Source organism: Diabrotica undecimpunctata, chromosome 3, assembly GCF_040954645.1.
Source record: "Diabrotica undecimpunctata isolate CICGRU chromosome 3, icDiaUnde3, whole genome shotgun sequence".
Taxonomy (NCBI): Eukaryota; Metazoa; Arthropoda; class Insecta; order Coleoptera; family Chrysomelidae; genus Diabrotica; species Diabrotica undecimpunctata.
The window spans coordinates 147,188,098-147,209,776 of NC_092805.1; the positions used below are offsets into that span (position 1 = coordinate 147,188,098).

Genomic DNA, 21,679 nt, shown 5'->3' on the forward strand with positions numbered 1-21,679 from the left:
ATTTAATAATCAATATCATCATGGTATCTTCAGCTCTAGCGGAGCTATTGCTCCTTCTTCGGGATCCTCCAGTTGCGTGCATGTCTATTAAAACAATGTGCCTAGCCCAAACCTCTTTTTCAGTAGGGAATAAAAATACCTGACTAAATGAACAGCAAAAATTAATAAAGCTCATGTAAGTGACGACCATTCGGCCGTTGGAAGACGTCTTGGTCTCTTGACGCCTCGAATACCACAGTGTAATTCTAGTGGACCCCTATTTTCAGTTCTTTTTATTGCTGTCTCTTTTGCCTAACATGCATGAATGAGAGTATACACTGATCGAATGCTCTTTCCTTTAGGTGATGTGGCATTCTGGATAAGAATATTACAGCATTTTTACCAAAAGATGTCTGTCAATTTCATTCTTCTGTTGATTTGTGGAAGCTAGGAGCGAGATTTATGTATTTATTTTCCTAGATACATATACAGCGACGCTGTTTTATTAACTGCGCAAATTGCGCGATGTAAAGTAGATGTCTCAGTCTGCTTCTGAAAATAAGTTCTTAAATTACCAACCTGACTATCCAGTTGCTCGCTTATGTGTAAATTCCTCTTCCCCCTTGATAACGGGGTAATGTTTTCTCTATTGCACTACGTGGACGATGTTTTTGTGCGTTTGTGAGAACTGTTGTTACTTTCCGCTGAAGATTTTATGCTCTGAACCTCTGAACTTTTTGTTTTGGTTCAGAGCACTGGCTATACCGTTCTGAGGAGACCTAAAGACAAAACTCTAATACCGTCATTATGTTTTATTACTTACTTCGTTTGGAGTACCGGAAACTGAATTCACTACGAATTTTGACCAGGATGAACGGCATGTGGAATGCAATTTTAGATTCCCTTGCCGAGTAATTTATCCAGCTGTTTGTTTCGCAAGTTTTAGGAAACACAATGGTAAAAATTTGAATTCGGTTTCGCTAAGTAGAAATCGTTTGATTTTTCTTTTTGTTTTTGTTTATCTAACTTATTTATATAGTCTATGGAGTCGCCATTAGGAAATCCACTGACCTGCCATGATGGGATCTTGTGACTCAAACCATCTGTCACATCACTGTTCTGTGATGTGGTTTGTGGTTGTCCGCAGTCACAGAGTGGGGATAGTCGTTTACCCCATTTGTGCTTTATTTAACCGCATCTGCAATGTTGGGTTCTGATTCGGTTCAGCATAGTCCATGTGTTGCGTGGTAAGTCAAAACCTGGTGATTTTTGTGTGATGCAGGGTAAGCTGCTATTTTATTGTTCCATCTATTCTTGAGTCCAAGTGGTCGTTCAGTTGAACTCATTTTCCACAGCAGTCTGTGCTGTTTTTATTGGCGGTCGTCTGGAGCCTAGACGGTGGATTGGCAGGATCTTGTCACGAAGTATCTTTCTGTACTCAATAGTGAGTGTATGCGCCGTAGTTTGGGTGGTGGAATGTGGCTTAGTACTGGAAGCCATTGCGTAGGGGTAAATTTGATAAGGTCAGCAAGTATTCTCATTGTATTGTTCAATTGGGCATCTACTTTGTGTATATGTGGGCTGTAAAGTCAGGCTAAAAACAGTATTCCGCGGTTGAGAAGATAAGACTCAGGGCAGATGATCGCAAGGTGGAAGCCGATTCTCCCCATGTTGTGCTGCACAGCTTCTGGATAATGTTGTTTCTGGATTAAAGTTTTTCTGTTGTTTTTGACAGATGTTCCTTGAAAGATAGGGTTCTGTCAAGAATCACCCCAAGGTTGGTGTTTTATTGTAGGCGAGTGTGGTGTTTTCGAATTGGATGTTGAGTGTTCTTCCTACAAGCTTGTTATTTAGGTGGAAACTGGAAACCTCTGTTTTGGTAGCCTTTGGTTGGAGCCTCCATTCACGAAAATATTTTCCTACTGTGTGTAAGTCCGCCGTGAGAATTTCTTCCGTTTCTACAAATGACTTACACCTTGTTGCAAGTGCCCACTCATCGGCGTAACCAAACTTTCATGATCTGGTTTCTGGTATATCAACGATCTACAGGATAAAGAGAAGAGGAGCTAGGACAGACCCCTGAGGCAGTCCATTCTTTAGTTTTAATGGGGTGCTGATGTCGGACCCCATGACTACTTGAATCGTTCGGTCGGCTAGCATGTTGTTGATTATTCGAGCGGTGGATTTACAGGAGATTATACGGAGGAGCTTGTATATCATGTCTTCTCTCCAGACTGTATCGTAGGACGCTGTTAGGTCTATGAATGCGGCTGCAGTTTTAAATTTTTAGTAGAACCCTGCCTCACTATAAGTGGTAAGTGAAAGAACCTGATCTGCGCAGCTTCTTTTAAGTCGAAAACCTGCGTTATCAACCGGTATTGATTCAAGTAGCTTTGGATTTATTCTGTTGTGGATAAGTCGTTCTAGTAGCTGAACGTCATCGATAGTAGGGCTATTGGTCTGTAGTTCTTAGGGTTGTTATTATTTGATTTCCCTGGTTTTAATATTGCAATAACTTTCGAGCGTTTGACTTCCTGTGGTATGGTACCGGTCTTCATAATGAATAAAATAAAAAAAGCTGTTTAGACTTTATTTAAAACACCTTATAGAATAATTATACTTAATATGTACAAAAGAAATAAAATTTTTAACACCAATCTACAAAAATAAAACTTTAAAAAGTACAAATGATAGTACTTAGGGAAACATTGTTTTGACACAAGAAATCATACATTAACAATTTCATATCACATCCTTACGATTTAAATAAAATCTCATTTACAATTAGCTCCTGCCTACTTGATCGATCTGTTGTTGAAGGTTGTTTACGACTTCTGGTGGGAATTGGTCACCCAAAATCTCGAATAAGTTGATTTTTTGGTTGCCGGGGATGCTTTCGTATGCTCCGATTTCTATACCTTCTTGTACCTTAAATAAAAAAGGGATTTTTAGTATAGACAGAATAAGAATGTTTATGTTTATATAGTTGATGTTATAAAAAACAATATACAATAATACACAACAGAATAAGAATCGACATTCACAAAAAACCAACAAAATATTTTCAAGGTTAAAGTTGAAATAACGATTCGGAAACACTTGCACTGCTTACTGACGTAGCTACTTCAACTATAACATTGATACAAAATTTAAATGTTTTTGAAGAGCTTTTATAGTTGTGAAAAGAATTATTACAGATGAATATGTATTTCGCCACTTTGGCATTGATGACAATTCAATTGCCGTAGACCAAATTGATAACACTTGCAACCGGTGGAGAAAGAAATAAGAATCACTAACAAAAATCTGACAAACTTATTAAGAGGTAAAAAGCCCGAAGAAAAAAATTATCAAGAAGTGTCTTAGAAAGATTATAGGTTAGAATTGAAAACACTTTTATTAAATGGTAAATAATATTTCATTGATGGCCAATCCCTACTAAAAAAGTACCCCAAGAAAAAACGATATCATAATTTTGCTACTAACTATTAAAGTATCATATTTTTCGGAATTTATTTTAATAAAAGCTTTTCATAGAAATCTAAGAATAAACAGAGAAACCACTTCATATTTTTTTTAGTTACAAATATAGAATGCTTTCGGTACCAACACGGAATCGGCTTTTAAAAGGTGCATACATAAACGTGCAAAAAGGTCATGCTTTTTCTCTACTAAGAATACCATAAACTATAGTGAAAGTAATGAAAAGTGAATCTTAATCACGTTTTTTGCAACGTAAAAATCGAGACAATCTTTTCTTTCTCTCAGAAATATATTTACAATTATTATTCTCTTTAAACGTTTTCGGAATAATGTTAATACATATATCAAATAGTTGAATCAAAAATGTAATATCTTTTCTATTCTCTTTACTATTATTAGTAGGTTTAAGTTAACCTTTATTTTTAAATAAATTTGTGGCTTAACCCCATATAAACATAATATTTAAATTAGATATGACACAAGAAAACAGTTTCAGAAATATTTGATTAGTTATTTAAATTATATACATTAAAAACTAAGAGGATTTTTGTTTAATTTTAGTTAAAGAAAATAATTAGGTCTGTTAGTTTGAACTTTATGAGTCTTCTTGTTTTGCTGACGACTAAACAATCGTTTGGCCAACACGTTCGGAAACCCTAACACTCTGTCGCGGTATATTCCACTGTATTCACTTATCACTCCTTGACTGATGGTGGGATTGCCCTATCTCTTTGGATCACTAAATTCGGTACGTATTAAGGGGCATTCAGTATCATTCTTTGTATCTTGAGGAGCAGCATTCCTGGATATAAGCAAAGCCTTCGACAGAGTGTGGCATGAAGGACTGACATACAAGATGAAAGATTATGGATACAGCGAGACCATGACGAAAGACTTCTTCTCCTATCGACGAGGCCGGAGATTCAGGATACAGATAGGAGCAGTTCTATCTAAACAGCGAACCTTCAAAGCTGGAGTACCACAGGAGGCAGTCTTATCACTCCTCCTGTGTAGCATATATACAGCAGACGATCCAAGGACACCCGGAATACTAATCAATCTTTATGCAGATGACACTGTAATCGCGGCAAAACACAGGAACCTGGATATAGCTGTAAGAAATCTACAGACGTCACTGGGTATGATAGAAAAATGAAATATCTAACGAAAAATAGTAGTAAATCCAAGTATAACCCAGAAAAACATCTAACAATGAAAGGCAGACTCATCGAATCGTAAAACAAAGCTAAATACCTAGATGCCACAATGGACCAAGGTCTAACATTTACACCACATGTTAACGTGATAGTCCACAAAACAGCATCTGCAAACAGGCAGATGAGGCAAATGAGACAGTAGCGGATATCACGGCAAGATCTAAACAACCGGCCAGTATAGAAGACAAATGAAATTGTATTAAAAAAGCTATCGTAACCACCACTAAGTCTCTGATCGCTTCCGAAAAGTACAAAAGGAAGAATTGGATGACTGACAAAATATTAGCAATGATGAACGACCGCCGATCATTTAAAAACAATGACCGAACCAAATATCAGCAGATTAACCGACAAATACGAAAAGAGTGTCGCAAAGCTAAAGAACAGTGGCTGCTAGACAGGTGTGCAGAAATGGAGGAATTTGAAGAAAAACATGACCACTTTAACATACATAAACTCGTTAAAGAAGTGACAGGTCATACAAAACCTTGCAGTTTTAACAGTATGGTGAAGAAAAATAAATTAATTACTGATCCCAAGGGTCTACTTCAACATTGGAGCAACTATACACAGGAACACAACACTAGAACACTAGACAACACTAGAAGAAACTCTGAGAGTGAATATAAAAGTGAACCCTCCCCCAAAATATTGAAGTCAGCAGTTGTAAGGGCAATAAAACAGAGCAAATGGGGAATAGTACAAGGCCCAGACGACATATACATAGAGGTTCTAACAATGTTGAGTGAAGACAATATAGACGCCTTGGTAGATCTTTTTAATAACATTTATGGGTCCGGTCAAATACCACAGGATTGGTTTCAGTCAACCTTTTTACGAATCCCAGAAAAGTCAAACGCTAAATATTGCGACCAATTCCGAATGATCAGCTTATTGAGCCAGGTCCTAAAACTATTCTTAAAGATAATTCATATAAAAATATACAACAGATGTGAAAGAGATATTAGCCCCACACAGTTTGGTTTCAGACAAGGATTTGGCACAAGAGAAGCACTTTATAACTTAACTGTCCTACTTCAGAAATGCAGAGATCAGTAAAAAGATGTCTTCCAATGCTTTATAGATTACCAGAAAGCGTTCGATTGTGTTAATCATTCAGAATTAGTAAGATTGCTCCAGGAACGTTCGATAGATGAGAATGACCTTAAAATCATAAAGAACCTTTATATGAATCAAGTGGCATCTGTGAGAGTAGGACTAAACCTACATCATATTTCTCAATTAAAAAAGGTGTACGACAGGGTTGTGTTCTGTCACCCCTCCTTTTTAATCTTTACTCTGAAACGATTTTCGATAGAGCCTTAAGTGACACTGAAGATGGAATCAAAATCAACGGACAGACTATTAGTAATCTTCGCTATGCTGATAATACAGTCATAATAGCTGATAGCTAAGAAGCGCTACAACCTGGGGTGGGTTTTGGCTGACTGCACAACTTGCTTCCATCTTGAACGGTCGTCCATAATAGTTGGGTCAGTGGGCAGCCCCATTGTTCTTAGATCTGACCACATATTGTCTCTCCATCGCATTCGTGGACGTCCTAAGGGCCTTCTTCCTGTTGGGGCTTCCTCCCATATTAACTTAACAAGGCGGTTGTTAGGGAGTCTATGGACATGGCCAGCCCATCTTAGACGTTGGGATTTAATCTCTTGAACTATATCGCTCGCTCTATACATCTGCTTGTCCTCAGCATTTGTTCTCATTCGGTATTGGTTGCTATTAATGTCGTGATAAGGCCCAAAGATTCTTCTGAGAATTTTCCTCTCAAAACATCTAAGTTTTCTTTCAGTTTCTTTGGCCAGGGTCCACCTCTCACACCCATACATGAGCACCGGTCTAATCACCGTTTTATATAATCTAATTTTTGATGTTCGTATTAGGCTTTTAGATTTAATAGTATTGTAGAAGCTGTAGATACATCTGTTTGCTGCCTGAATTCTTCCTTTAATCTCTTCCGCCATATCGTTATCTGCAGTGATTGTTGCTACGAGATATTTAAAACTCTCCACCTTTCAAAGTTATATGGGTCTATTGTCACATTTTGTCCTATTCTATCCCGTCCCTTTTGTCTGTTGATGCACATGTATTTGGTTTTCTCTTCGTTTACCCTTAAATCAGTTTTCTTTTCCTCTACCTTTAATTTGTTAAAAGTCTCCTTCACATTGATGACTATGTTTCTTACAATGTCAATGTCATCTGCGCATGCTAGTAGTAATTTTGGTCCATTTACTGTCAGTAATTCTCTTTTAAGTTGTGCTGCTCTTACCACTTTCTCCAGGATGATATTAAAGAGGAGAGATGACAGCGCATCTCCTTGTGCAAAGATTCTGAGAGTTTGTTACCTATCCGTACTCTGGATCTACAGCTATTTACACATAACTAAATAATAAGCTGGATAAGTTTTTTTGGAACTAAAAGTTCTGCCATTGTACTCCACATCTGATCACTTTTAATGCTGTCGTACGCTTACCGGAAATCTATGAAGATATTATGAATAGTTCTATTGAATTTCCATCCTTTTTCAAGCAGCTGTCTTAGAGTAAATATCTGATCTATGGTCGATCTATGTTTTCTGATTAAATTTATACGTTCATAAAGAAAACATTTGTTTTAATTTTTATTATTCGAGATTCATAATTTACAAGTAGGTATATATGTACAACGAAATTTGTAGGCGAAATCAACTTTTACTTTTCAATCGTTAGTTTTATTGCCTCGTATTTTAGATATTGAGTAATACAGGATGTTTTTACCGAACCGTTTAGCTAATTTTAATTAATCATCTGTAATAGAAAATAATAATATTATGGTATTAACAAAACATTAAGTAGGTATTTGATATATTTTCCTCTTAAAATCAAGAAAACAGAAGGATCTTATTTTACAAAGATAGAGAAGATTCATAATTATCTTTTTTATAAATATCTATAGCAAAAACAAAAAAAAAAATATTCGATAAAAAACATCTACGGTAAAAAAAAACAGAAAGTTCGAAGAAAAATAAAAATTTATTAACGGATTTCCTTAAGAGCCGAAAAAAATTGGCACCTATTCGCAGTGCTTTCTTTCTTCTTAGAGTGCCGTCTCTCTACGGAGGTTGGCAATCATTATGGCTATTTTTATTTTTAAGCTTGCTGCTCTAAACAAATCAATCGATCTGCATTGATACCAATTACGTAGATTCTTCAACCATGAGTTCTGCCTTCGGCCAAGTAGGGCTTACAAAGTTTTAAATAAAATTAAATGATCACTTCTTCTTCTTCTTCTTTAGGTGCCAGGTCCGCTACGGAGGTTGGCAATCATCATAGCTATTTTAATGTATGAGGCAGTAGCTCTAAATAGTTGTTTTGAGCTGCATCCAAACCATTCTCTCAGGTTCTTGAGCCATGAAATTCGTCTTCTTCCGATGCTTCTTCTGCCATCTATCTTTTCTTGCATTATGAGTCGCAGGATGCCATATTTCTCGCCCCGCATCACATGTCCGAGATACTGTAGCTTTCTTTCCTTAATTGTAAGTTCAACTTCCTTCTCTTTACCTATTCTTCTCAGTACTTCATTGTTCCTAACTCTATCCACCCAGGAAACCCTCATAATTCTCCTATAGGTCCACATTTCAAAGGCGTTAAGTCGTCTCATTTTGTCTAGATTTAACGTCCATGATTCCACTCCATAGTATAGTACACTATATACGTAACATTTTGTTAGGCGTACTTTAAGAGCTAATGTTAAATCTTTGCCACATAGGATCTTTTTCATTTTTATAAAATTAGAACGTGATTTTTCGATTCTGACTTTGATTTCTGCAGTGTAGTCATTAGTTTCTGTTATAAGTGTTCCTAGGTAAGTGTACTTTTTTACTCTTTCGATCTGCTGGGGTTCTACTGTCAAGATTTCGTTAGTATTATGGTTTTTTTTACAAATTTTCATAAACTTCGTCTTTTTGATATTGAGCGAGAGTCCGTACTCCCTACTACACATTACTATTTTACTTATGAGTCTTTCCAGGTCCTGTAAACTATCGGCTATCACTTCCCCTTTCCACTATCTTTTGTTTGGAATAATTGGAATAAGTTTTAGTTTGTGTGTACATACTTCAGTAAGATTCGTTAATCTTAACTATTGCTAAGATTATTTATAAAAATCCCTACAACTATACAACATGGCTGATAGGGATACGATATCCCAGATCTACGAAAAACAGTTAAGGCTAATTCTATTTAAAAATTTAATCTATTGGATGCATATTTATGATCTTAGCGGCTTCTTTGATTTTGTTCTTTTTCATGACTGTTTCTTTTATGACTATTGACAATGAAAAATCAAAGAAGCAGCTCTTATCTCACTTCACCCTAGAACCACAAGGTGAGATTGGTGCAACGATTTTCACAGGGTGGGAGTACCGGCGACCCGAAAATATTTTTCAAAATAGAAGACATTTAAATCTTTTATAAACTTCTTTGTCAAAAAATTTACCAAATTATTCGATTTTCAATCAGAAAATCTATTGTTAAATAACAATAAGCAAAACTAACATACAGAGTAAGTGAAAATATAAAAGCACTTATATTTGACATATCGCACCTCGGCTAAAAAAGAGTCACAACTCAAAAATCGCCATTATTGAGATGAACATGTTACAAGTATTGAAATCAGTCGTACTTTCTTCCATAAAAGTGTCACTCTTATATTTTAACTATTTACCGCGAGATGGTGATGTGACACTTTTGTTTTTTTACAGATTAGCTCAGCATGCATTCCACTACAGGGCTTTGACTTTATAACAGTCTACATATAGTGCTTAATCCTGAAAAGAGTCATATTTAGAATTGTAACAGTTTTTGTGTGAATTATTAGTTATATCTGATTATTGCAATAAGTAAAATACTGTTTTTTTTTGTGTTGTGACAGTTTTTTTGAAATTCTAAACGAGGGAAGTACTTTTGCGTGGTGCGGAGTAGTGTTATATTTTGAGTTGGGCCAGTTGCTTTGAATATGTGAGTATATTGTTTTAAATTATTTTTGGAATATGACTATTTTGCAGAACCGGCACATACAATTTTCATATCCACTGACGGTTTTTTATAATTCTGACCCTTTTTAGAATTATCTACTGTTATTTACTTGTTTATGACTGTGTGTTATCCTTCCTAGTTTTTATTTATTATTATTTTTGTTGAAACAAACAAGCTGGTTCCATATCATGCAAAGAGTTATGGCCCATGCAAAGAAAATAAAACCAGAGCGTTATGCACCAGATCAAGTCTGAAACTCATGTAATCTAATATTGAATAATAAAAAAATAGCGTGCCTGGATAAAAAAGTTTATATTTTAGCTATAATAATGTTTCTTCTTTTGCAGAAATCTCAGAAAGACATCTGTTAAAAGAGGAAAATGTTGCACTTGTTGCTTATGATAATACAAACTATGTTATAACTACCAATATCGATAATAATAAGCCTGGTACATCATTCTTACAGGTTGACCTTTCACCAGAACTGAAAGACGACCTCCAAATCTCATAACCCCATCTAAAGATAATATTTAACTTAAACATGCCACAATAAAATTGTTTCAGAACCTTTTTTTTTCCATTAAATATTGCACTGTATTTAATTTATTAATGTCTCTGTCATTATTTTTAGTCATGTTAGAAATATATTTTATACAAATATATTTTAATAGAGATATTTAATAAGTAGACATAATACAAAGAAAAATGTAATTTCTTGACAGCAAATTATTTTATAAAACCGGACATTCTTACTTCCTTATCCTGATAAACTGAATAATTCAGTAAAAATAGGCAAAAATCAATAATAACTCACCTTTTGAATTTGAGCATCTTTAGGAATTAAAAACGTATTTTGTGCTTGTCTAATAGCTTCCTGGGTATACGCACTGCCTTCCTTTTGCGGAAAAGCTGCTACGAAACCGATGAAAGCCAGGCAAATGAAGAATTTCATTGTTGAACCTGAAAAAGGAAAGCCAATAGGTGAATAAAACGTGTTGTGTAATTTTTTAAAGGTTACTGACCAAGTCCAAAAACGGAAAGTTGAAGTCAATACGAGAAATGCGCAATAATAAATCTTCAATGGTACAAAATCAAAACTTGACAAACAGGTCTCTAGTTTGAATAGTATGATTGTTGGCAAACAAATATAATTCATTTAAGTACTAATAATAACATAACTAATATATTTGTGTATTAAAGATTTGAATATTTTAATAGTTCTAAATTTTTCGCAAAGTCCCAAATATTATTTTTATAGTAACAAAATAATTAATAATACAGGGTGTTTCAAAAAAAGGTAACCCCGTCTCTAGGGTAGGTAAAAAACTAAAAAATAATTGGGGTTTGCTTAGTAAAAAATTTTTGTAACGCCATCCGTTTTCAAGATACAGGGCGTTGAAGAAAAAAACATTTACGCATTTTTTACGATTTTGCCAAAACTACTGGCAACATTGTAATGAAATTTTATACGAATATGTTTTGGAAGCTGATACATCCCATGAATTTGTTTTTATATCTGATTCTCATAGAGGGCGCTAGTTACACGGATCGTACTAAGTATTAGTCAATATAACTTTTTTAAGAGTATAATTATTAATCAAAATTTCAAGTAAACTTAAACATCATTGAATTTTACACGAAAAAGGTACTCTTGGTAAAACTCAATACTGTGTACCGTTTTCGGAATATTTTGATTTGAAAATTAAAATTTAATTTCTTCTTTTGTTTTATTGGTAGTAGTCACTAGCGAGACAAGGTATGTGAAGCTGTCAACACGTTCAAATGCTGTTTCCCGTTCCTCATTTGCTATAGGATACTTAGTCACCATCATGTATTTGGTTTTGTCTTCGTTTATGACTACACCGACCTGTTTCGCTGCCGTTTCCAATTCTCGGAAATATTGCTCAACATCTCTTTTGCTTCGTCCTATTATGTCAATGTCATTAGCGTATGCTAAGATTTGTATTGATCTATTGTAAATAGTACCGCTGTCTCTAATTCGTGTGTCTCAGACTACGTTTTCCAATGCAATGTTAAATAGGAGGCAAGCCAGGGCATCCCCTTGTCTGAGTTTATCCTTTATTTCAAAGGATCGAGAATTTTCTTCCTGTATCCTAAAGCTGGCTTTTAAGTTAGACATTGTAATTCTCGTTAATCGGATAAGTTTTTCTGTTATACCAAACTCAAGCATTGATTGGTATAGTACTGTTCTCTTGACACTGCCATATGCGGCCTTGAAGTCGACGAATAGGTGATGGGTTTCAATTTTAAATTCCAATGTTTTCTCTAGGATCTATCTTATTGAATGAATCTGGAAAATTCTTGATTTTTCTGGAGTAAATTCGGCCTGGTATTTTCCAACTATGCCAACTGTGTAAACCTTTCGTAGACAATATTTGTAATATTTTGTAAGCATTTGTTGACAGGACTATACCTCTGTATTTGTCACACTGGAGCTGATCACCTTTTTATGTAACCGGCATATCATGCCTTGAGACCATTCACAGGGCATGGTTTCATTTTAGCAGACAAGAAATAACAGTTTATGTAGTGCTTGTAGTGGAGCTTCGCCACCATTCTTGTAGAGCTCACTACAAATTTGATCAGTTCCTGGTGCTTTATTATTTTTAAGCTTTTTAATAGCTTGTGCAACCTCTTCAGTGGTAGGTGGTCTTTCGTTTGGGTTGAATAGATTCCAATCATTTCGATCTGCTACGGTGTTATCTGCTTCTTCGATATAATGGCCGTTAAATTTTGCGTCAAAAAATTCAACCTATCGGTTCAAGATTGAGACCGTATCACTTAGGATATTTCCTTCTCCATCCTTACAGCTTTCTATTCTTGGCTTATATTCTTTACTCATTTTGTTTACATTTCTGTAGAACTTTCGAGTTTCGTTTTGATTTCTTAGCCATTTTATGTGTTCTAACTGCTTTTCTTTAAACTTCGTTTTTTTCTTCTATGTAATCTTTTTTCTTTCCTTCTTAGGGTTTGGTATTTTTCCTTTACTCTTCTTGTGCATCTATCTTGATTTGTATTTAGGTAAGCTCTATTTTTGTTTTCCGTTGCTTCTTAGCACTCCTCGTCAAACCATTCATTTTGTCTAACTGGTTTCGTTTTTCTCAATACATTTCCGTTACCTTCTCATTTATTATATTTCTATATTTTGTTCACAATTCTTCCACATTTTCTCCCGCTACCAGACTCTCTATTTCCACGTCTAGTTGTCTCCTATACTCTCTCACAACGGTTTCAATGCGCAGATTATCAACATTAATTTTGTCTTGTTTCATATGTTTATCCTTCTTTAGGTTTGAAATTTTTCCTCTGATTTTTGCCAATATAAAAAAGAGGTCCATCTATGTTTGGACCTCGGTAGCTTCTGACATCCATGAGTTCAGAAGAATGCCTTGCATCTATTAGTCAAAGTCTCACAACTTAACAGATAGAGGATTACAGTCAAAATGTCTTATTTGACTTTCTTTAATTCAGATTTCAGATCCAGATTTTCTAATTATATTGAAATATCCTGGTATTGCTGCAGTTGCTTCCATTCGTTATCGATATTTTCTATTGTTTATATGTCTTGAGGATTACAAATTTGGGTCAATTTTGACATAAGCAGTATAACACTTTGGCATCTATTAAAGCTTCTTTTATTTAGAAGGTGTACCTTGCCCATGATTGGATCTGGAAAATCATTTATTTTTTACTCCCGTACAAGTTGTAATCAAGAAATGCTTGCATCTTTCGTGAAAATCCTGTTTCAATTCATCGTCTAAATCATTAATATTTTCGGTCACTTCAATTCCTAGATATATGTTGTTAATGTTGACAAATTTTGTAATATCTTGAAGATCAATTGTTTCAACATTAGTTTGTCTTACATATTGTGGGTCCATGCAAGTAAGCAATATATCTTTATACATTGCGATCATTTTGCTGTATAAATTTGTGATAACTACTTTATCACTTTGGGAAAATTTATTTAACTCCACAAATTTTTGATCTCTCTCTATTAAGTGGAAACAGAATGCTAGTATATTTCGTCAATTTTGTAATACTAACGATACATTTTTTCCCTATCTGTATTTCAAGAACAATGTAAAATTGCCTGTAAATATAATTACCTCCCAGACTTTGTTAGAAACACCGGTATTTAACAAGACACACAAAAATAGACACAAATATATATATTTATTAAAACATATAAATACTGATATATAAAAACATATAAAGACTGGATAATAATATATATATTCATATACAGGGTGAGTCATAACTATTGGGACATAGACTAAGGACAGGTTATTTGGACCAAAATATGGCTATTGGGCCAAATATGCCTTAATAAAATGTTGCTGAGAAAAACGATACAGGGTGTTAAAGTTAATTTTTGTTTTTCGTTTTTTGCTAAAAGTTTACCGCTATATTTATAAATTGCTATCAAAATTGGCACAGAGGCATAATCTTAGACAAGAAATAGTATTTTATTTACAATTCCACTATCAAATACCAAACTAATAAAAAAAGTTGCAACTAACGTAAGGTTTCTGTTTTGACGATAAATCAAAACTAAACACACTTTAACTTAAAAGAACTCATAAAAACCCACAGAACTAAATGTTCTACATGGTCTCCTCCGATTTCTATGCCTTTTCTAATTCTTTTTATAAAGGATTTTCGGACGTTAAAAAAAATATTATTCTGTCCCCTTATAAGATTAGCTGCATTTTGAATATATCTCCAAAGTTCGTCTCGAGTATTAATTTCATTGGCATAAACTAAGGACTTCATATGTCCCCAAAAATAAAAATCTAGCGGGTTGTACTCAGGACTTCTTGGTGGCCATTGAAAATCACTGCCTCTGTCAATGAAAACAGCTAATGAAAAATGAGGTGGCGCTCCATCCTGCATAAACCACATTTTTCTTCTTACATCCAGTGACAGATCATCTAAAATATCACTAAGAGTATTTTCCAAAAAGAATAAATAAGAATCTCCTTTTAAATTCGGAGGAAGAACATAAGGCCCTAGTAGTTGGTCGTCTATAATGCCACACCAAATATTCAATTTAAACTCATGCTGAAAATGTCTAGCTTTAATAGCATGCGGGTGTTTTTCTTCCCAATAATGACTATTTCGCCAATTAAAAATTTCTCGTCTGGTAAAAGTTGCTTCATCGGTGAACATAATATTCTTAATAAAGTGTCTGTCATTACGATGTTTATTCAGAATACGTTGGCAAAACTGTAACCGTCGTGGAAGATCTGTTGGAAGTAAATTTTAAACAGGAGTGAAGTTATAAAGATGGAGGTTCTCTTTTTTTAGAATTCTAACAATAGACGACTGACTTACTCCTGTTGCTGCTGATAGATGTCGTAAACTTATTTCAGGATTTTCATCTACTCGAACCAAAAGTTCATCTTCTTGATTAGGTGTGATTTGTTTCGGTCGACCACCCCGATTTTTAGTGTGAAATGACCCAGTTTCACCTAAACTACGATATAATCTTGCAAAAGTTTTGTCATTTGGTTGCCTTCTGTTTGCGTATAACATTCCATACCTTCTGGCTGCCGAGCGACCGCAATAATTTTCTTGTGCTTATACGCATATCATATCTCGCATTTCTTCATTAGTAAAATGATTGTGACAAGGCATTTCAATAAAAAAAAGTAATGATTACTTTTAAAAAATGCAACATTACACTACACTGTCACATCAAAAATAATTTACTCTGAACAAATGACATTTACCAACAACAATTATCTGACAGTCCAAAGCATACTTTTCATAAATGAAGTAATATTTGAAATCCTTTTTTAAGACTCTAAGCAGTTCGACTGCGTTTTTATCGAAAACGGTTGAAATTATCATGTTTAAACAAGAGTACCAATTTTACGTAAAAATGGTGTTTACGTCATATTTTCTAATAAAAATTACTAAAAAGTTTCATCAGAAAAAGTTTAGACTCAATTTGATCATTAGGGATGATCCACGTGGCGCCCTCTATGACAAAACGTAAAATTGTCAATAAAATACTATTTCTTGTCTAAGATTATGCCTCTGTGCCAATTTTGATAGCAATTTATAAATATATAGGGAAACTATTAGCAAAAAAACGAAAAACAAAAATTAACTTTAACACCCTGTATCTTTTTTCTCAGCAACATTTTATAAAGGCATATTTGGCCCAATAGCCATATTTTGGTCCAAATAACCTGTCCTTACTCTATGTCCCAATAGTTATGACTCACCCTGTATTATGCAGTCGTTGTCTAAAAAGCACATGGTCAGACTATACGTCGGTCGTTGCATCCGCATTGCACAAGCGCGACTTTTATCACTTTCTTTACTATTGTATGTCTTACACAAATTACGTTTTTAAATGGTCACACTTCCTTTTAATTTTAATTGGTTTCAAAGAAGAGCAAGAATATTTCATCCATCGGATTATTTTCTAATTTGATTGCAGATGATCTACAGTATTACATAACACTACTTAGCATTTTACCTTATAGTTTAACATAATAATGTACGTTCATAGTTTATCACTATTAATTTATGAACCAGATATTACGACACTAGTATACTATATAAAATTAATTGAATATATTTATAGATTTAACGGAATTTTCGTGCTTAATTACACAAGATTATAATATTAAGCATTATTATATTGTATTTAGTTCCATACTACAGTTAATTAGGTTTATCTGCAGTATATTTTGGACAATTGCCCATATGCATAACACATCCTATTTAAGTAGGTATTTAAAAGAATAATTTGCTAGTGGAATTTGGAAACGAAAATTTTGCATGTACTTTCTCATCTTCACGGCAACATAAAACATCAATTTTTTACCCCAAAATAAACAAAACAAATCGTTGTTTAACTTTTCATTATGACTATTCAAAATGCGGTCAATAAAAATGCTTTACAAAAAATAAAAAAAAAGTTCGGAAGCGATTCAATTCAAGCAACGTGCTCAGCAACAATATCATTATGTATACAGAATATCAGAGAAATTTGCTGAGAATAAAATATTAGAAAACGATCAAATCCAGGAAAGCTGCGAAAAATATGGTACAGTAGGCGGGACAGTAGACTAGCACAAAGCTTTATACTATGTTTTCTGTACTTTTAAAACTAAAAAAGATATTTGAAAATTGAATAAAATAATTTTATTATTTAATTATTATTTATATTAAAAAAAAAACAATCATATTAACATAATTTAATAAACTATTATGTTTGCTTTTAACGCCACCTGCTAACGTATTTAAAAGCATGCTTTGTGTACTTCTGACAGACCTGTCAAATTCCGAAAAAATATGAAATAATAAAATATAAATAAATATCATTTGATAGTAAATTTTATTATTATATAAACTTAATAAGATTTTTAAAAATAATAATTGTATTTATATCTACGAAATTATTTTAAAACGAGAAGTGTCATAAAAATTTAAACAGATGCTTCATCTTCATCATTATTATTTGGATGACATTTATGACTTTAAAATGTTGACAATTGTTACGAATTGAATCTTTTATTAACAGATATTTTTTTTATTGTTTTACTTTATACTTCGTACTACATTATTAACGCAGCAACAGAATCAAAAGGGAAAACCTCATGGTTTAGAGAGGAAGTGATTACAAATGTGAGGAAAAGAAGAAAGAATTTTTACAATACAAAACACAACAAACACAAAAGGCGTGCAACCAATACAAACAAATCCGAAATAAAACGAATACTTTGTTCAGATGAATAAAAAGGGAACACTGGCAGGAGTTTCTCAAAACAGATAAAACACGATTTTTACAGAACATAAAAAAATATCTCTATCCTAGTCCGAGGCTTGTCACCGGTTCTTTGAGCTTTTTTTTTATTTTTATATATGGCAGGCTGCTAACCTAACCCTACAACCCTCCTCCTTTATCCGGGCTTGGGACCGGCAACGTCACCCACCAAGCTACTCGATCCACCTAGTGGGCAATGTCACAAAAAAAAAGAAAGCTTTCTAAAAATATAAGTCAGAAAAAACGAATGAATCATATGAAGAATATAAAAGAATAAGAACTGAAACTCATCAAATGGTAAGAAAAACAAAAACAGACTACTGGGAAAGATTCACAAAAGGACTAGAGATGGATTTCTATGGACAACAGAAATAAGTATGGCGCTTCATAAGACAACAAAGAAGCGAAATGAAATAACTAGTTGAAATAGAAAACATACAAGAGGATACATGGGTGGCCTTCCTGACAGAAATGTTTAAAAAACAAAACGAAGAACCTTTACCAGAAACGCCAAATATAATAACTGCGGAAAAGACCGAAATCTCCCAAAACGATGTGAAAGAAGGAATAAACAAATTAAAAAACAGAAAGTCACCAAGAGAAGACCAAATACCAAATGAACTCTTAAAATATGGAGGTGATCATCTTGTACAACAACTGCAACTTCTTATTAATATAATAATCACCATGAACAGAATACCAGATGAATGGAGGAGAGCGATCATGGTGATGTTCTTCAAAAAGGAGATAAGAAAGACCCCAATAATTATCGAGAAATAAATCTATTAAATACAACACTTAAATTGACAACAAGAATAATATCGACAAAAATAAATGAACGAATTTCTCTGCAAGAGGAACAGCAAGGATTTCGGAGAGAAAGATCATGCACGGATGCAGTTTTTGTAATAAGACAAATAAAAGAAAAGTCGCTGGAATACAATAAACCAGCATATATGTGTCTGATAGATTTGAAGAAAGCGTTTGATAGAGTGAGAATTCGGGACGCGATACATTTATTATATGAAAAGGGAATATATATATATATATATATATATATATATATATATATATATATATATATATATATATATAAAGATAACATAGCTATGGTAAGATGTAAAGGAAAACTATCACAACCTATCAAATAAGAAACTGGCATTAGACAATTCGCTGAGCCCATTATTATTTAATCTCATAATGGATGAAATCATAAAGAAAGTTATAAAAAGAAGAGGATGTAGAATGGGAGAAAAGGAAATAAGGATAATATGCTACGCCGACGACGCCATAATAACAGCCCGAAAATGAAGATGACCTACAAAGATTAATTAAAGAATTCGAAGATACGGCGCTAATATACAACATGGAGATCTCAACAGAGAAAACAAAAGCGATATTGATATCAGCGGAACCGAGAAGATGTAAACTAGTCGTAAATAACAAAATAATAGAACAAGTGATAGTAACTGAATACTTGTGAATAAAACTGTCAAGCTACGGAAAAGTGGAAGAAGAAGTACAAAAACAAGTGAACATGGCAAACAGAGCAGCAGCATGTCTCAACAACACACTTTGGAGAAACAAATACCTCACAACGGAAACGAAAACCAGGATATATAAATCAACAATAGGACCGATAATGACGTACACAGCGGAAACAAGAGCAGATACGGCAAAAACACAAAGACTACTGGAAACAACAGAAATGAAAGTCTTACGAAAAATAACAAACCAAACTCTAAGAGACAGAGTAAGAAGTGAGGAAATACGAGCGAGATGTGGTATAGAGGAAATAAACGCGTGGACCAAAAGAAGAAAAGTGGAATGAAATCAACATATCGAAAGAATGACAGAAAATAGAATAGTACGAATAGCAAGAGACAAATCGCCAAATGCAAGAAGATCATTGGGACGACCGAGGAAAAGATGGTCAGACAACGGCTAAAAACCGAAGTAAAACGGGCATTTTGCCTATTTATAAAGTAGGAAGAAGAAGAAGGAAAAAATATGGAGAATGATTAGAGGACAAAGAAAAGAGATAAACGAACAAACAAAAACTAAACACCTTTAGAAAGAAACATGGGACCAACACCAGAAGTAACTACAAACGACAAAATTAATAATGGACGGGGAAACGTAAAGGAATTATTATGGAAATTAAAAAATTTAAAATTAACAGGAGGGAACAGAAAACCGAGTGAACTCCTAAAGTACGGAGGACCAGATCTGACCAAACAACTACTAAAACTAATCAAAAAAATAAAAGAACAAAATAGAATACCCCAAGAAGTACCACATTAATATTTTTTTTCAAAAATCGAGACAACTTGGACCCAAAGAACTAAAAAGGAATTTATTTATTAAACACTTAAATTAACATCTAAAGTGATAACAAATTAACTGAATGAAATTATAACACTAACAGAAGAACAACAAGGTTTTAGGTCGGGACCGACGCATGTCAAATGTTAGAATACAACAAACCGGCATATCTATGTTTCATGGACCTTAAGAAGACATTAAAAGATGTTATCTACTTACTGTACGCAAGGGACATACCTGTAGGAATAATCAAAACGATGGAAAATATCTACCAAAACAACACAATATAAGTAAAAGTAGAAGAAGAACTAACAGACCTCATTGAAGCTGGCAATGGGATAATACTCTCTGAGAACTTCTCAAAGTAAAGATGATTAACAACGTATGCTGCATCAAATAAATATAACCGGCAGAAAATTTAACATGTTAATTTCTTCAAAAAAGACAAAATAAATGGTTATAACAGCAAATCTTCTTCTTAGGGTGCCTGTTAGGCACCCTAGGTTGTAGGTTAGCAAGCCAGGATATTCTTCTTCGTCCTGGGGCCCTTTTTTCTTTAATTCAATTAAATCTACTATGATGTAAATTATAGCTAAAAGATCAGCTAATGGAACAAGTGATGGAGCTTACATATCTAGGCATCACATTATCTAGCTACGGAAAGCTCCAACAAGTGGAAAATCAAGTGAATAGAGTAAAATCAAGTAAATAGAGCCGCAGGTTAACTGAGCAAAATAATATGGAGAAATACAAATATTGGTAAAGTTATGAAAAGCAGAATTTACAAAGCAGTAATCAGACCAATAATGACATAAGGGGCAGAAACACGACTTAATAAAGACAGAGCAAAATAATGTTAAGATGCAAGTTGGAGAACATCAAGGACTGGGTAAGAAATAGAAAAGTAGAATGGAACATGTAACCCGAATAGGAAGACGGTCAGTAGGAAGACCACAAACACGATGGAATGATAACTTACTGTAGGCACATTAAAAAATACAGTCATGTTCACATAAAAATAAGAAAAAGAAGAGGACATACGGTAAAGTTGTCATCTTTAAATCAGTTCTTTTGGATTTGCTTATGGTGCTATATTCTTTCTTTTCTTTAATCTCGTGAAAGTTCTTGTTTATCAATGACTATGGACAATCAATGTTTGTTAAATCTTTTGTTAGCAGATTTTTTTCTTCCTGAAATGCATTTTTATTAAAGCAAGATTGGGTCTATCCTATAATGATTTGATAATTTTCTTTTTGATAATTCCCGGTTTGAGGGATAATTTAAATATCTCATGGTATGTGTTGGCTTTCTGTAGACTTTGGTTGCATAGCCTGTATCCTTATTTGTTATGTGTTCTTTAAAAAAATGTCGAATGGTTTTTTAATGTTTATTTTTAAAGTCATTACTTCCATAATAATAAGGACTTATCCGAAAATTTATATCAACAACTAAACAATTGATACTTCTTTCAATATAATTTGAAGCTCAGCAGGTTACGCTGGATCGTAGGTTATTAATATATTTGTAATTAAATCGTTTATCCTTTTTGAAAATAAAAATTAATAACTACCTACTCCATAATATTGTATATGAGCAGTTACCAAGTAAAATAGATTGCCCGCTTGTGTAATTGAAATCATTATCATTTTCACACGTAGGTGCTTTCACGCAGTCCGTCTTAGGAATCGCCCAACCCGAATAAAATAATATTTAACGCTTACAAGAATGAAATGTCAATGAAATATAAGTTGGTGAAATTATGTATTGCGACGACATCGTTGCCATTGAGCTAACAATACCAGTAGGTCATCGGTGCGAGATTTATTAACCATCTT

At 33.8% G+C, this 21,679-nt stretch overlaps 1 protein-coding gene across 2 annotated transcripts in view; it reads right to left on the minus strand.

Moving 5' to 3' along the window:
• Positions 1–2,555: 2,555 nt before the first annotated feature.
• LOC140437519 (uncharacterized) overlaps positions 2,556–21,679 on the minus strand; it is a 35,198-nt gene continuing 16,074 nt past the window's right edge. For both annotated transcript variants that reach the window (XM_072527091.1, XM_072527090.1), the window contains exons 2-3: positions 10,527–10,672; positions 2,556–2,907 (exon numbers count right to left, since the gene is read on the minus strand). In XM_072527091.1, the coding sequence (XP_072383192.1) occupies positions 2,764–2,907; positions 10,527–10,664 (282 nt within the window). In that variant the 5' untranslated portion in view covers positions 10,665–10,672 and the 3' untranslated portion in view covers positions 2,556–2,763. The remainder of the gene's footprint in view (positions 2,908–10,526; positions 10,673–21,679) is intronic.